We start from the raw sequence: 17,466 nt of genomic DNA on the forward strand, positions 1-17,466 counted from the left end.
TTTTTATTACGAAGCCGGTGAGACGAGTTGTGGCGGGGACAGGCTGGGGAGGGGAGCGCGGCAGACGTGACGCTAATTGATGCGCTGAGCTTGCCGATTTGACCGTGACCAGCGAGGCGTGCTCGTCAGCGCTGAGGGCCACGCGGGGAGGATGACATTTTGCCTCCAGCTTTGGAAGCGGCAGGAGAGACTGAGTCACCCGTCACATGGCCCGGTGTCACACTGTGCTTTTCGCCAAGAGCTGTCAAACGGACACACACACACACACACACACACACACATACACATACACATACACATACACACACTCACACAGATACACACACTCACACACATCACACACGCAGAGACATTAGATCTGTGTATTCACGTCCATGCATTTAACGCAGCCAAATGCTGCACACATTAAGGTCCAATTTCACACTCTGTTGCGAGCCACTCCTACCTCTTGTATTCTCTGTAATGGCAAACGTGTTGTTCATGGTCATGGGGTTCTGGTGCCGTTTTGCTTTGCTTCACAGTAGTTATGTAGTGATTTGTACAACACTTCAGATTAATTGAGGGTATTGTGTTCCGTCACTAGCAGTCATCACACATGCCTACACAAACGTGTCTCCTTCACGGTTGCATGCGTGACTGCATACATGTGCACACAGACACACACACACACACACACACACACACACACACACAGTGTTTTCATTCATCACAGTGCTGGGCCGAGATGAAAAGGACCCCGAGCACCAAGCTTCTGCTAGGTTGTCATGGAGCATCTCTCGCCCCCCATGGCAACACCTCCATGGGAACGCTGACAGCCTAATCACGGGAGCCGTTTCATTTCCCCCTGACTCCGGCCCCGTCTCCCACAAGCAGCCACGTCGCCGAGGACCCATTCCTAATGGATATTCCCTCCGATCCCCACTCTTCCCAGCTGCCCCCCCCCCTCGTCTCAGCTCAGCTGACACCTGGGAGATTAAAGCCAGAAATCCCCCCGGTTGTTGTGGACAAGACCCCCCACGCATTGTGTCCCTGCTCTCGTTAAGAGAACTAGGGAAAGGCGGGGCTGGGGAATTCCGCTGTGTGGACGCTGGGTAGCAGCATCACCCCGGTGGTCACTCACTGGACTCTGGCAGGTGCCAAGATGGCTGATATGAAATGGCGATGTGTTGGTCTAATTGAGGTCAGTGTGTGTGTTTGCATGTGCGACCAACACCTATGGGTTCAATTCTCAATTCACTTATTCTCTTGGCCCATGATTGATGGGTGACCTACTTTGCTGATTAATTAGAGTGAGAAGTCACTCCGAGTCTAGCTCCGTGCACAATGTAGGTTAATCACTGGTCACCAGTGGTCATGTCTGGCAGGTGCCGCTGTGCTTGTCATGAACCACAGGTCTAATTTAGGAGGTGTTGTATTGCCAACCCATACGCTTCTCATTGCATTCTTAGTATGAGAGTATTGAATAGTGACACTTGGCCATAGACAACCTTATAGACTAATGCATAAATGATGGACTTTCTGTCATTGATTCCAATGCTTTGTAGCTTGAATGTTATTCGTCATTTTTGTAAGTCACTTTTGGATAAAAGAGATAGTAGTAGTATTAGTACATGTAATGTACTGTAAGTATCGGAGATGAGGACAATCCATGTCAAACAGGGTCCGTATTCACAAAGAATTTTAAGGCTAAAAGTAGCTCCTAACTGGCATATTTAGGAGCAACTCCTAAAAATAATGGGCGTGTCACTCGTAACTTTAGGACTCCTAATTTTTTTGACTAAGAGTAATTCACAAAGAAGTCGAGAGGACTCCTAACTCATTAGGACCTATTCACAAACAATCCTAAGCCGCCTTTTTCACGTCGCAATGTTTTGAAATTAACATGCGGAGCTCTCAATTGCGAGGGAATAATTGTGCATTGTAACTAAGGGATGCAATAACGGCACCAACAACCAAAACCATCATTGCATGTAAACTAAATGTAACATCTCATTGTAAATCAAATTAAATTGTTTCTCCTCTTTGCGAATGTAGGCTACGTGTTTTCATACAGATTCATTTAAAACATGTTGCAAAGATACTGCATCAATCTGTAGTGTATTTTCATTATGCTACTAGGCTATTTGCTTGGTCTTACTCTTTATTCATTTAGGCTATTTATTCATAGTCTTCTATCCTTCGTGGTACTTGTGTAGCGCATGCATTCTCACCAGCAAAGACCTGTCACCTGTCACTCATTGTCGTAGGGGAGGTTTTTGGCATCATTCCCACGTTATAATCATCAGCCAATCAAGGTGGTCACTTGGATCAAGCTCGTGTATGAGTAATGACGTCAACCATAGCAATGAAGACTCACTCTTAGTTTAGGAGTTGTCATTTTTCCTTACTAAGAGTAGGTCTGAGAGGCTTTGTGAATAACTTTTAAGAGAAAACTCCTAGCTAAAATCTTTTAGTGTGATTTAGGAATACTCCTAATGGTAAGATAAAATGCTTTGTGAATACGGGCCCAGGTCTCTGTAGATCAGCTGTAAACCATGTCAAAAAGGTTCTAGAGTGAGAAGCCAAGCCACTTTCTTATATTAACCTGAGCATTTTGATTTCCTTTATTTATTTATTTTTTCCCCTCTCACTCTGTCTCATGTCTCTAAGGACAGTGACAGATCTTGCGCTCATTTCCTCGTGCTCTTCCATAACGACATCGACTGCTGTGAGGCCCCTGTCTGTCTTTGCCTTTCAAGATAAGAGCGAGCATTGATAAATGATTCCACACCTTCAGGGTATCCATTTCCTTTCTGTCCCACCTTTTGTTCCTCTTGCTCTCGCCTCATCTGCCCCCCCTCCTTCCCCCCCTCCCTCGGCCCTCGGCCCTCTGCCTGTGGACTCAGAAAATCATTTGTCCTTGTGCTGCCCAGTGTAAAGAGCAGCGCGGCCGTGAGTTGTCTTCCTGCGATTTCGGTGTTGTATTGGCAGACGCGGTTGGTAGCCGAGACACACCAGTGGGAGATGTGGTATGTCCTTTGTAGACATGGCTGTGCTTGGGGCGCGTGTGTGTGTGTGTGTGTGTGTGTGTGTGTGTGTTTGTGTTTGTGTTTGTTGATTTGTGGAGGCACGTAGCCCAGCCTGGTTGGGGTGATGAACCACAGGGGTTGGCAGTCCATACCCCTCACAAAGTGTTTTGATGAAATATTGAACTGATATTTTTTGATGGTGAATGCACTGAGGCCTACTGCTAAGAAATGCACTTGAGGTGGTGAGGGCTGTTGGCGGTTGGCTAGCGTGACTAAGGGTTTTAATGATATGTATGGATAACTTAGCCTGGAAAATCCAGACCCTTGGAATCTAGAAACTACGACCAATGTTTACTGATTCTGGACTTCGACGTGATTGGATAACACTACGACCAATGTTTACTGACTGATTCGTTGCAGCACTGTCATAATCTGTTTAGCTGACACCGATGTGATTGGTTCCTTGCGATGGGTAAAAGTAACTTGCATCATTACTCATTGCCAGAGTGTCACGCAGAGACAATTCAAATTGTGCTCTCGCGAGAACTCTGGATTTCCAGGGTATGGATAACTCATATTAGCACACTAATTGAAATCAACATGTCATTACCACATCATAAGTAAGTAAGTCTAATGGCTTCTACATACCTGACGCACCCGACCGGTAGCGCGACAATGTGACGTCAAAATGATCGTGAGATCTCTGGCGCCAGCCAGGGTTTTGGCCGTAGCGAGGTAGTGCACCACTCATTTTTTTTCAGACGAGCCAAAGGCGGAAACAGGAAGATGGACTAGTTCGAGGGCAAGCGAAGTTGCAGTGTTTTGTTACAGGCGGAATTTTAATAGTTTGCTGGATAAGTTAACAAAGTTACCAGTGAGAGTTGCAACACATGGAATTAAGAGGAAAGAATAGAAACGATTTATTTTCAAACAAAGGATATCTATTAAGGCCTGAACAAAATCTCTTTCCACTTCAGGAAATTACACAAACTCAGCCAGCTGCTAGCTATCTAGCCAGCTAACTAAACTGTTTAAATTATTAAAATTTCCCCCGGGATGACTAAAGTACCTATCTATATATCCATCTATCTATCTATCTATCTACCTGTGCACACACCTTGGAAACTACATGATAATGATGATAGTTGTGAATAGTAGCAACCAAAGTCTGAAGTACCATCACAGAGGCTAGCTACTGGTGTTTCTTACTGCAGCTTCTTCTGCTGTGTAAGTAGTTAATGTTAGTCTTTTCACAAACAGCTTACACCTCTGTTCAGGAGAATATTGCAACTAGTGTTGGCACCACCACGCCACGAAAGCATAAATGGTTACGGGCGCTTCTGTGACGCCACATTGTCAAGGCCACTGGTCGGAAAAGGCTGAGTATGTGGGACGCTTAAGTATACTCTTTGATCCCGTGAGGGAAATTTGGTCTCTGCATTTATCCCAACTGCGGAATTAGTGGAAACACACTCAGCACACAGTGAACACACAGTGAGGTGAAGCACACACTAATCCCGGGCGCAGTGAGCTGCCTGTATCAACAGCGGCGCCGGGAGCAGTGGAGGGTTAGGTGCCGTGCTCAAGGGCACTTCAGCCGCGGCCCACTGGTCGGGGTTCGAACCGGCAACCCTCTGGTCACAAGTCTGAAGCGCTAACCGGTAGGCCACGGCTGCCCCAAGCATGATATGCTTAGAGACTTTGAGGCATCAAGTGTCATGTTGTAAATAAAATGACCGACAACATTGTAGCCCAATTATAACCGATAACATTGTAGCCCAATTATAACCGATAACAATGTAGCCTTGGCTCGTTGAGAGTTAATCATTTAGTTACATTTTTTTTTTATTATGTTCAAAAGTTCAATGGACAGGCTAGAATGAGCCCTTCTGGGTTATAATTCATCCCTAAAAGTTAGGTGAGAGTAAGGAGACTGTGTGTAGGCCTCCTAGCTTTATGTGTTATTACTCCGTGACATCCCCGTGAGCCCCCTGAGCAGCATGCACTTTGCCTGTGTGCTGCCTGAGCTCCACATGCTACTGACTGGTCTTCACCCTCCATTTGGGGAGCTGAGAGGCAGTGAAGGCACTGTGTGTGAACGAGAGTGATGTCGACATGGAGACATCCTACAACATGTCAAACTCCCAGGACACTTAGGGGGCCTGCAGGACTACAAACAGCACAAAAGCTGTGACGTTTGGAGAGGAATACTAAACATGATTGAATTGGCCCGTGTTGTAGGGATGGCTGCATTTTAGCCTTTGTGAGCCTCACAGTCGACTGCCCCAGTGCACATGTGATTGAATGGGCGGCATGAAGATGAATGGCTGTTTGGATAGCCGGACGTGCAGCTCTTTGATATAAGACATAAGCTGCTGGTGCAGACAGTGCTCTCTCTCTGTGTGTGTGTGTGTGTGTGTGTGTGTGTGTGTGTGTGTGTGTGTGTGTGTGTGTGTGTGTGTGTGTGTGTGTGCGCCCATAGCATATGATCTATGAACCCTCTCCAGAAGAAGGCGATGGGGGGAGGTGCGGAAAGCGCGTTGGTCATTTGTCTAATCTGGTCCCTCGGGTGTCCCTCTCCCCGCCTGACAGGAATGGCGCTCTACCCCCACCCCACATCCCACGCCTCCGGTCATGCCTCCTCTGGCCTCAGGGCTTGGCCGACAGGCTTCATCGACTCCTCGCCACGGCCTCCGTCCCCAGTCACTACATCATCTTCATCACCATCATCACCATCATCTTCGGCGGCAGCGGTGGCAATGGCTGGTTGTGATGTGCTATCGATCGCTCCCAGCTCCTAGAGCCACAGAGCACAATGTGTCGCCACACAGAAACGTGAAGAAGGGGGGTGCAGGAGGAAATATATCTCTCTCTCTTTCTGTTTGTATCAGTCTCTTTCTCTCACTCTACCCTTTTCTCTGTGTCTGTCCGTCTTGCATTGCCATCCATCAGTTGTGTTCACACAAGGGGCTTTGCCCGTTGCCCCACACGGTGCTGATGAAAAAGATGGCTGGTTGCACGTCCCCCTATAGCACAAATTAAATAACATCCCCTCTGTCTTCTGAGCAGATAATTTGGTCACACACACACACACACACACACAAATCGACCCCACGTGGTCCTATTGGAGTATAAGGGTGATGCATTGAAGCCTGTAGAAGTGGTGACATTAATAAGGGATGGGAGTGAGGGGCAGATGCCACTGCAGAACTCCAGAATCTCCTCTGGATATGCCTCTCCTGTCAGGCATTGCCATTCCTTCACTCCCACTCCCACTCTCTCTTGCTCTTTCTCTCTCTCTCTCTCTCTCTCTCTCTCTCTTCCTTACCTCTGTCTTGCTCCTTACCTCTGTCTTGCTCTCTGTGTTTTCTTTCTGTCACCCCTTTTAGACACACACACACACACACACACACACACACACACAGAGAGACACCAACACACAAATACACCTCTGTTTCCCCTGACTTGAGCTGTTGGGTTATGAGGCTAGGGATATGGCAGGTGTAATGCTGTCTGTCGGGGTGTTGATTGTGCTCACAAAAACTCAATCTCTGTCTTCCTGCCATTCCTCCTCACCCTGCCTCTCTCTCACTCTCAGACAGACACACACACACACACACACACACACACACACACCCCTCAATCCTGGTGTGTCTTGAATGCCAAATTTAAATTGGCAGCGTCGCTGACCTTCTCGCCACTTTCCTATTCACCCCCCCTGCCATACACAAATGTCATCTGTTAACCCAGCCTCAACTAATTTGGGGCACAAAATGGCTCCCTCGCCTCCTAGTTTCCTATTCCTAGCACCTATTTGTTGTGCTTTTACTGGGCCCCTGTTTGTCATGGACCAGACTAGGACGAGCTTAACTCAAATCAGTGATGAAGCCCTGGGAGAGAGGCTGGCTCTTCTCTCTGCCTCATTACACTGGTTTGCTCATGCTGCAAGGAGGCCTCTAGAGCCCTAATGGCCGCCGAAGCCACCGAGCCATAAAACTTTCTTTTTTAATTTTTTCTTTCATTAGGAAGAATGGCAAGAGCCAGGATTTTGTGTGTATTTATTTGAAAGGCAAATTGGCGTGTGTTAACTGCTGTGTGAATGGTCCAGATTAAATAGCGTGTGTGCGTGTGCGTGTGCATGTGTGTGTGTGCGCGTCTGTGAGGGAGATGAATGGAGCCTGCCTGGAAATGACTGGCAAGCACTCGAGCCTTTCATGTGCTTGTGTCTGTAAAGTTCTCATACTCTGTTAGCTTAATACTAACTTGTTTGTTCCTTTGTGTTGCTGTTTGTCTCTCCTCCATATTTATTTTGTGAAGAATACCTGGCAGGCTGAATGACAGACGAACACCACTCGGAGAGCTGAATTGGATCTTCACGGCGATCACAGACACCATCGCATGGAACGTTCTGCCCAGAGGTTTGTAATCCCACTTCATTTGTCTGGCACATTTGCCAGGCCTTCTGTAGTGAATACTAGCATTTCTCATTGCTCAGATCTCGCTTGTTCTTTGCTGTATGTTGGAATTGCCTTGGTCTATGTAGTGTTTTGGTTTTTGTTTGAGTCTTAGCGATTTCAAAGTTTATATCTATTGGAATACACAAGTAGTTTGTGTCCTCATTTCCTTGGAGAATACTTGGGGTGTCTGATTCACCAGCTAAGCTCCGGTCAATATGTAGACTCACAGAAGGAGAAATCGGACTACAAAATGCTTACAAATCGTTAGCAACACATTTCATGTTAACTTATTAATGCAGCCATTTGCTGTGTTGTGAATGTTCGTAATGATGAATTACCTAAGCACCAAAAAACGTTTCATTAAAGGCTACGAAACCATCCCCTAAAAGAGATTTACTGGTGGCAAGCCACTGGATAATCTGCACTTTCATTAAGGGATGCCACACTATTTATCACCGACTGCTTTAAGAACACAGTGGCCCTCGGTCCACACCCCAATAACTTGAGCAGGGGAAGAATCTCACGCAGCCTCCCCGGCTACAAGCCCTTGTGTTGGTATTCCTCTCTCTTTCCCCGGCACATCATTTGGGCGCGCTGGCAAACACCGGCAGTCTGCTGCAGTGCCGTCGTGGTTCCTCAAGTAGATCGGCGCCGTTAATTAATCAGCGGGCATCAGACAGAGAAATCTGCCCGGCGGAGGCAAACCCAGTTTAATCCAACACACACACACACACACACACACACACACACACCCACACACACATAGAGGTTATTAAAGTCTGCCGTGAGACGAGGGTGTGGGGGTGGCTCAGGATCAGAGGGCCTTTTGTCCTATTTAAATTGAATTAGGTACCTTGATGTTCATCTTAAATATCATTACAAGCCCCCCTTCCTGAAACCAGTCGTAGGCCGTTCTTTTTGGCCTATAAGCGCTCTGTGAGGTGTAGTGCCCAGTCTCCACTGAAAAGAGATGTATTCTGCTTCTCACTTTCGGTAGTTTTGTTTTTCTGCCATTTCCCTGTGGGGCTCAATAAAGCAAATGATAAAGCAAATGTACCCTCTACCCACTGCGTAGTCATGTACAAACTCTCACACTCTACTGTCACTTAGTCTTCCCCTCAGCCCTGCTGTCATTCCTCTCTCCCTCTGTCTCTCTCTCTCTCTCTCATTCCCTCTGTCTCTGTCTATCTCCCTCTCTCACTCTTTCCTCCTCTCCCTCTTTCCCTCCCTTGCTCCCTCTGTCTCTCTCACTCTCTCACTCCTCCTCTCCCTCTGTCTCTCTCCCTCTCTCCCTGGCTCCCTCGCTCCTTTCTCTCTCTCACTCCTCCTCTCTCTCTCTCTTCCTCTCTCCCCTCTCTCTCTCTCTCTCTCTCTCTCTCTCTCTCTCTCTCTCTCTCTCTCTCCCTCCCTCGCTCACTCTGTCTCTCTCTCTCTCTCACGCTGTTATTGTGTCCTCCTCTCTGCAGACCTCTTTCAGAAGCTCTTCCGGCAGGACCTGCTGGTGGCCAGCTTGTTCCGTAACTTCCTGTTGGCCGAGAGGATAATGAGGTCCTACAACTGCACGCCAGTCAGCAGCCCAAGGCTCCCGCCAACCTACATGCATGCTATGTGGTAAGTACACACACACACACACACTAGCACCAACAAATGTGCACCTGTTGCATAGTGGAGTGATGACTAAGAACCTTTGAATATCTTTTCTGAATCCTGTCATGCCACTGACTCCTGCAACACAGTGAAGGCAGCATGTGTGTTTGTGTGTGTCTGCCCCAGTGTTCTTGTGTTCTAACCAGACCCCAATGTGTTCTAACCAGACCCTAATGTGTTCTAAGTCGAGTGTCCTCAGGGTTTTTTTTCCTTTCACGGAGAGAGCCTCCTCAGAGATGCCTGTGGCAGCGCAGCAGCAGCCGGCTCCTGACCTATCCGCTAGCTGCATATGCTAAGCCGTCCCCAGCAGAGTGCAATTACCGTCCTGGAGGAAAAAAACCCAATGCTCCTTTTTATTTATTTATGATGACATTTTCCTCTGCATTTCTTTGCCATGCATTAAGTTGGCTGCAAGTCACCCCCTCTCCCTCTTTCCTCTCTCTTTCCTCTCTCATTCCTCTCTCTTTCCTCTCTTGCAGTCCCCCTCTACTCGTTGTCTTCGTCAGAGTCATGCTGACAACTCACTTCGACAGTTTTCCGCGTGCTGCGCGCATCCCCGCGGTTGTGTAACTCCACGGCATTAGCTAGCTAGCGAGCACGCGTGGCTCTCGTCTGTGTGATTGAGTCGAGATGAGACGCACACCTTTCCCTGCGCGGGCTCCTCGGCTCACGCGGCTCGTGAGCGATGATGGCTTTTCGTGAGCGTTGAAGGCTTTACCCTCCTCATAAAGCGCATAATCACCACAGGGCGACGCAGGAGCTTCCGCTCGGCACGGCACAGCCGAGCATGCCATGATCCGATTTAATTCTTCCAGAACTTTCTGCACTCTTTGCTGCAACACTAATAAAGAAGAGATTTTTTTTTGTTATTCTTTTTTTAAAGAGCAACACAAACTGGAAGCGGGACTGTGCCTGTGTTAAGAGAAAGAGAGGGTTGGGGATGTGGGCTGTTGAGAGTGAAAGCAAGTTAGATGCAAACAGCAATTGTAATTCAAATGGACCCGCTCTCTCTTTAATATTCATATGGGGGGTGTTGTGCATTAAGAGATAAACTGGCGAGGGGGAGTCGTTTGGAAGATTGACCGCCCCACCCCCAACCCCCATAACCTCACCCCACCCCAACCCCCCCACCCCGCGGCGTGCCGGGCGGTGCAGGTTTCATCAGCGGCTCAAGAGGGGAGAGGCCGGGCGTGGGCGGCGGCCACTGCAGCACCGCGGGGCCAGAGGCGGTCTCCAGCACAGGATGACTGACCAGCCCGATGCGGCGCTGGGAGATTGAAGCGGCTTCATACAATGATGAATGACAATGATAAGTCAGCCCTCTGACGCACACCATGGCCGTTACAGCAGTTGCTAAGATGTTAAGAAGGCCTAATGAACTTGAATGACCACAGAGTTAGAAAGTATGTATTACGTCGTCATGGAAATGGTCAAGTCCAGTCCGAGTCAAGTCCAATCCCTGTTAATTAAGCTGTCTGTACGTAAGCACTTAGAGGTAAATAGGATCGTTTTTTTTTTTATTTTGCTGGTACATTATGTTTTCCAAGTAAATGTAGCCAAATGGTCCAGCTTGTTGACTGGAGTACAACATATCTGAAATGTTTCCAAGCGTCCTCTGAATGTAAGAGCCAGACAGGTGCTGTCGCAGGTGTTCATCTTTGTGCTGACTCAGAGGCTCTGACCACACTGCAATCAAGTCCCTAACTAATATGTTTTATACCTCAAAACTGGCATCTGGGATCTTGACCTCCATCTCACGTTCTCTCTGTATCTCTCTCTCTCTCTCTCTCTCTCTCTCTCTCTCTCTCTCTCTCTCTCTCTCTCTCTCTCTCTCTCTCGGGACGCAGGGATTGCTGTTCGGCGCAGTCTATGAATGCCAGAGCTGTCAGAACGAGAAAGGAACAGAGATGCCGTCTGTTCTGAACAAACAAGCACAAGCTTGAGGGGCCGCCGAAGCCTAAATGTGCAGTTTGTCCCCGCCAGCTCCTCTGAGGCTGTAATATCACCCGGCCAACGTTACGGTGGAGGCTTTTAGAGAGAGAGAGGGAGAGAGAGAAAGAGGGAGGGAGTCTGGGGGAAAGAGAAAGTAAAGTATGGGGGGCAGAGTGGAGGGGAAGAGCTGCAAATTCAACGGCCATTTAGCCACAGTGAAGAGGCTCTTGAATGGGTGGAGAGGTTTTGATGCGCATTACGCAACGCCATGAATTAAATATGGCCGCCAGAGCCTTCCCAGCTTCCGTGATCAAAGCCAGTGCAGCAGCAGCAGCTTTCCCAGCATCTCTCCTCAGCCTGACGAGATCCGCGCTGTCCTTTAAGACTCCTTCACAGAGTTCCGTTTGCATCCCGGCCGTCCTTAAAGACCTCTTCACAGCCATCAGTCAAGCGCTGCTCAGCGCAGAGCCCAGGCGACAGCCATCTTGTCCTGCATCCTCATGGCCTAGCGGTTTTCCGTCACTGACCTGTATTTAGAGCTCATATGTTGGACCTTTTGCATCAATGACATTTATCTTTCTCCCTATACAGTATGTCCACTGTATTGTGTGGTGCATTGGCGGTGTGATTTTAGCACATGACGGTTGTAGATTCCTAGCATGTTATTCACTCCTGTAAGGGAAACTCGGGTGCGAGGGTAATGTTTGCAGTCACCATTTATTCTCGGGGCTGTTTTTCTACTCAGCACCGTAGTCGTTTATCAGCGTGAGGCTGAGCATTAGATAGATCAATAGGCGCTAATGAAGCTCCTGTGGTGATTGACAGCGTCTTCCCACTCCCCCGAGGTGTCAATGCTCCAGCTGCAATCAGGGAAAGCAACCTTCTTTCATCGCTTTCTCCTCAGTATTCTGGTTCATCCATCTGTCTGTGTGTGTGTGTGTGTGTGTGTGTCTATGTGTGTGTTTAGATCTCCACATGATCACACCACAGGGTCTGGCTCTCTTTCTGTGTTTTTTCCAAATGCTCCATGTTTTAAACAAACCAGTTCTCACAAAGCGTCCACCTCAGCACTGAGTCATTGATTAAGGAATTGAGTGCTCCCATCCCTGAGGACCTTTGGGATTTGACTGCCCATCCTTTGAAGATGTGTGTTCCATAGGCTCCGAGTTTGCTGTGTGGTGTGTGTGTTCGTAAAGCAGCATTCTTAGTGACATCAGTATTTTGGATGGGAACAGATGGCTTGAGCGTCGGTCACCTGTTTATCCACACAGATGGAAAAGTGATGTAATGGTAAAAACCTGAACGCAAACAGCCCCCCCCCTAATCCGACTCATTCATTCATCTCTGACCCTCTGTGTGTGCTGCCCCCTACAGGCAGGCCTGGGACCTGGCGGTGGACATCTGCCTCTCGCAGCTCCCCACCATCATCGAGGAGGGCACCGCCTTCAGGGTAAGTCCTCCAGCATCACGCCAGCATCAGCTGTCTGGCCCTGTCACATGTATATGATATATGCGAGCCTGATTCAGGACAACAGCTAACTCTGTTAGTCAACCTCTACTATGTAATTACACTAGAACTCTATGCTAAATAAACATGGCATTTAACATATTTCTTTAAGGATCGTTAAGGAGGCACTGCTAACCCTGTAGGGTGCAGCATTGAGTTTGGCTGCGCGACTCATGTGTCTTGTCTTGACCTTGACTATGAAGTGACTAAGTGTGTTGAGAGGCCCTTTGTCCTGAAGCTGTTTGTCCACGGGCCTTGTGTACCTATCAGGAGAGAGCTGGACTCTAATCTTTCATGCCCCACCATGTTGTAATGCAGTGAAGATTACAGTGCTGGGCTGCACAAGGGGCCACTGGGAGTGCTTAAGCCGCTGATCAAACACACACATACGGACATGAGAGAGTGTGTGTGTGTGTGTGCCCACGGCTGCATTCAGCACCGAATCACACCCTCTGTATTGATTCTATAGCATCTTCCTGTATGTTGTCTTCAGCATTGCTGCCCTCTCCACTGTGTCTGTCTGTCTGTGGACAGAGTAAGACCGAGTCATGTGCCTCTCATAAATATCTCACATACGTCTGACTGATTGACTGACTGTGTGTGACAGAATAAAGACAGTGACACGAGCATTGTGTACTGTACGTCTACACACAAACAGCTAGAACACACACACACTGCATAGCTACAGTACACACACACACTCTGCATAGCTACACTCGAAAAAGCACTTGTACTGAGCCATGTAACACACACACACACACACACACACAGACACACACACACACACACACACACACACACACTCACAGTGGGAGAGGAGTGTCTCTACAGCATTAGTATGTGTGAAGCAGCCTAATGACTTGGCACTACACCGAGACAGTTTCTTATTGTCTTGAGGGTGATTGATTGATTGCCAGAGGTATAAAAGAGTATTGGTTCTATCTGTGGTAATATTCGCTAATTAGTCGATCTACCTGCCTGAGGATTTGTGCTAATTAGAATCAGCTAATTTAATGAAAGTGTGGAAGAAATATGTGGTAGGACTTTTAGTTTCTTGAAGCCAGACTTTTATACTCTCTGACCGTTCCACATGTGCTGTGTGAGTGTGTGTGTCTGTGTGTGTGTGCAGCACTCTCAGCATGACGTCGCGGCCGGCCCCTGCTCGGGGCCCTCACTCGGTCAGACACGTCCAGCCATGGCTGCAGGGAACTCTGATTATCCACAAATGAATTTACTCGGCGCTGCGCTAATATTTCTCCAGCCGCGTGGGCCCAGGCGAGGGACGGAGGTGTGTGGTGGGGGACGACTGTTTTTAATCCCCCCCCACCACACACACACACACACACACACACACACACACACACACACACACACACACACACCTTTGATATTAATGGACCGATAAAACTTATGTGCTTCCGCGATTAATAACCCTGACAGGGTGTCACTGTCTGTATGCCCAGGCTGAGGTGAGGGAGAGAGAGAGAGAGAGAGAGAGAGAGAGGAGGGAGGAGGGAGGAGGGAGGAGGGAGGAGGAGGGAGGAAATGGGTTGCTACTGATGGAGTCAGAGAGAGAGAGAGAGAGAGAGAGAGAGAGAGAGAGAAGAGAGAGAGAGAGAGAGAGAGAGAGAGAGGTTGCTACTGAGAGAGGAGAGAGAGAGAGAGAGAGAGAGAGAGAGAGAGATGACCTATGACCATACTTCAGCCTTTAGTCCATAGGCAGACTGTGGAGCCAGAGGCAACTGATCTCAGAAAGCACGAAGGAGATGCCTCCATTATGTAGGGGCTTATGTAATGGTGCTCCGATCAATACTGGTTGCTGGCCAGGTGCCTGAAAGTGTGTGGTTTGTGTGTAGTTTTTCATCATTGGATATCTAGTGCCGTGAAATGAGACTTTTTTTGTGTGTGTGTGTTTCTCCCCCCTAAAGCACAGTCCCTTCTTCGCTGAGCAGCTGACGGCCTTCCAGGTGTGGCTCACCATGGGCGTGGAGAACAGGAACCCCCCGGAGCAGCTCCCCATCGTCCTGCAGGTTGGTGGCATTCTGGGAGCTGTAGTCCACCCCCACCCCCGTGTTCAGCAGCCTCATCATCCCCACACCCACACCCACACATGCCCCATAAAACCCCAGCAGTTAGCTTCCCTGGTCTGGCTGCCGTCAGGCTGGCTGAGCGTGGCCGTGATGGAGGGCTGTAAACTTGAGATATATGGGACTGCGGGAGCTTTGATTCTGCCCTGGAATTGGCACTTGATGTGAGCGGGAAGGAGGAGAAGAGCAGGGGGGGGCATTTGACGGGGGCAGGAGCAGTGGTGGTGGCGGGCGTGTGTGTGCGCGTCTCCTCGCCTCCCCCTGCCTCAGCTCCCACGCCCTCCTCCTCCTCCTCCTTCACCACCTCCTCCACCTCCTGTCCACAGGGACCCACAAAGAGCACAGGAAGCAGAAAGGCAATGAGGGACGAGTGGTGTGTATGCATGTGTATGTGAACTCTCTGTGTGTGTGTGTAGAGGAGAATGTGTTTGTGAGTAAATGTGTGTACGTGCATGTTTGAGAGTGACCAGACTTGCATAATGTGCTTGTGTGAGTAAATGTATGCTTCCTTGTATATGTATGTATGTATGTATGTATGTATGTGTCAGAGGAGCTGGCCCTCACATCCTAGGGAAAGAGAACGTATGGGTTATTTATGTGTTATGCTGAGATTGTCGCGCATACATGTGCATAAGTGTGTGTGTGTATGTGTGTGTGTGTGTGTGTAGAGGAGAATGTGTTTGTGAGTAAATGTGTGTACGTGCATGTTTGAGTGTGACCAGACTTGCATAATGTGCTTGTGTGAGTAAATGTATGCTTCCTTGTATATGTATGTATGTATGTATGTGTCAGAGGAGCTGGCCCTCACATCCTAGGGAAAGAGAACGTATGGGTTATTTATGTGTTATGCTGAGATTGCCGCGCATACGTGTGCATAAGACCTCAATCCTATTGTTGTTTTGCAGCTTCCTGTGATTTGTTGGGTTTTTTCCCTTCCTTCCTTTTCACACAGAAAAAAAAATACAAAAAAACAGCCAACAAGAAAGATTTAGTGAGTCAGATTCAGACGTTTGGAAAGGGCAAGTCCTTTGATGTTTAGTTCCAATGTAGAAAAACTGCTTTGAACTGAAATGCCAAGCAGCTAACTGAACAGAATTTAGTTTTTGAGAACTTTATGGAATCCTATCGATCTTTGCTGCCATTTATTGTGTATATGAGGATGCTATATAAGTCGTCTTCTAATGAAACGCATAAAGTCACATTTATGTAATATGAGTTGTTAATGCTTTCGGGGAAAGAGTGAATCCGCCATAATGTTCAGAGAGGAGAGAAGGACAAAAAAGGGAGACCAGGAACAGAGTAATACAATGCTGAGAAGCTTTGAGAAATAAGCAGGGAGAGGGGTGTGTGTGTGTGTGTGCGTGTGCGTGTGGTGTGCGTGCGCGCCAGCTTATGTGCTGGGCACGGGCACCTTACGTCTTCTACTGGCGTCATGCCCGTCTCCACAGCTTGCTGTCCTGTGCCACACACACTTTGTGAGTGTGTGTGAGTGTGAGAGAGAGAGCGGGTGGGCGTATGTACATGAGCATGTGAGTGATTATGAGGATCTATATCGTTCTTATCTGTGTGTGTGAGAGAGAGTACACGAAGGAGTGCTTGCTTGTGTTGTGTGTGCGTGTCAAGAGATCTGTACGTTTTGTGTGTGAGAAACCATGGGCAAGTGTATATGGGGAAATGCATGCATGTTTGTGAGAGACTGTGGTTGTGGATATCTGATCTGTGCGTGTGTGCGCGCGTGTCACTGCTGCCATCTCTGCCATGTTTATTTCACCTTGCCCGTCTGGGCACCGTCAGTCTGTCCAGCCTCACTCAGTAGTATTCCTCCACCTCCTCTCCTCTCCTCTCCTCTCCTTTCTTCTCCTCTCCTTTCCTCTCCTCTCCTCTCCTCTCTTCTCCTCTCCTCTCCTCTCCTTACTCTCCTCTCCTCTCCTTTACTCTCTTCTCTCCTCTCCTCTCCTCTCCTCTCCTCTCCTCTCCTTTCCTCTCTTCTCCTCTCCTCTCCTCTCCTCTCCTCTCCTCTCCTTTCCTCTTCTCTCCTTTCCTCTCCTCTCCTTTCCTCTCTTCTCCTCTCCTCTCCTCTCCTCTCCTTTACTCTCTTCTCTCCTCTCCTTTACTCTCTCCTCTCTCTCCTCTCTTCTCTTCTCTTCTCTTCTCTTCTCTTCTCTCCTCTCCTCTCCTCTCCTCTCCTCTCCTCTCCTCTCCTCTCCTCTCCTCTCCCCTCCTCTCCTCTCCTCTCCTCTCTCTCCTCTCCTCTCCTCTCCCTCTCCCTCTCCTCTCCTCTCTTCACGTGCTCCTTGTTCCCACTTCCTCTCTCCACCACTCTACCACTGCCCGGTCACCCTGGCCATCCTCCACGTGCTGACTAACTAATCCTTCTTTCTGGACGCTCTCTGCAGCGGAACTCCTTCTTCCTCCTCCTCCTCCTCCTCTAGAGCATCCTCATCTTCTTCTGTCTCCCCTCACCTGCCTCCTGTCCCCCCGCGTCGTCGTTAGGGTTGCCCGGGCGCGGTCCGCCGACCTCCCTCCCCCTTAGCGCAGCGTCCAGTCACGGTCCAGTGGAGCCGCGTGACCCTGAGGTCTAATAATACCCACGGGGGCCGGGGCGTAAATAGCTGCTGGGGCACTTTTTTGGTTTTGCGTGGGCAGCAACATGGGCAGCCCTTCTGCTCGGGTCCTCAGGCGCAGCGAGTCTCCGACGCACAGGAACACCAACGTCCGGCCTCACGCTGGCCACTGGGCGACCAGTGCCAAACACACACCAACACTCACCAACCAGTTTTATAAATATTTTCACATGCCCCTTCCTGCCTTTGAACACTTCACTCCTT

General features: G+C 48.8%; 1 protein-coding gene across 9 annotated transcripts in view; it reads left to right on the forward strand.

The window, feature by feature from the left end:
• Window positions 1-17,466, forward strand: part of rptor (regulatory associated protein of MTOR, complex 1) — a 151,358-nt gene that overhangs the window by 84,009 nt on the left and 49,883 nt on the right. For all 9 annotated transcript variants that reach the window (XM_048247335.1, XM_048247337.1, XM_048247340.1 and 6 more), the window contains exons 9-12: window positions 7,326-7,426; window positions 8,932-9,076; window positions 12,419-12,494; window positions 14,480-14,581. In XM_048247335.1, coding sequence (XP_048103292.1) covers window positions 7,326-7,426; window positions 8,932-9,076; window positions 12,419-12,494; window positions 14,480-14,581 — 424 coding nt within the window. The remainder of the gene's footprint in view (window positions 1-7,325; window positions 7,427-8,931; window positions 9,077-12,418; window positions 12,495-14,479; window positions 14,582-17,466) is intronic.

Source organism: Alosa alosa, chromosome 7, assembly GCF_017589495.1.
Source record: "Alosa alosa isolate M-15738 ecotype Scorff River chromosome 7, AALO_Geno_1.1, whole genome shotgun sequence".
NCBI classification, from domain to species: Eukaryota; Metazoa; Chordata; class Actinopteri; order Clupeiformes; family Clupeidae; genus Alosa; species Alosa alosa.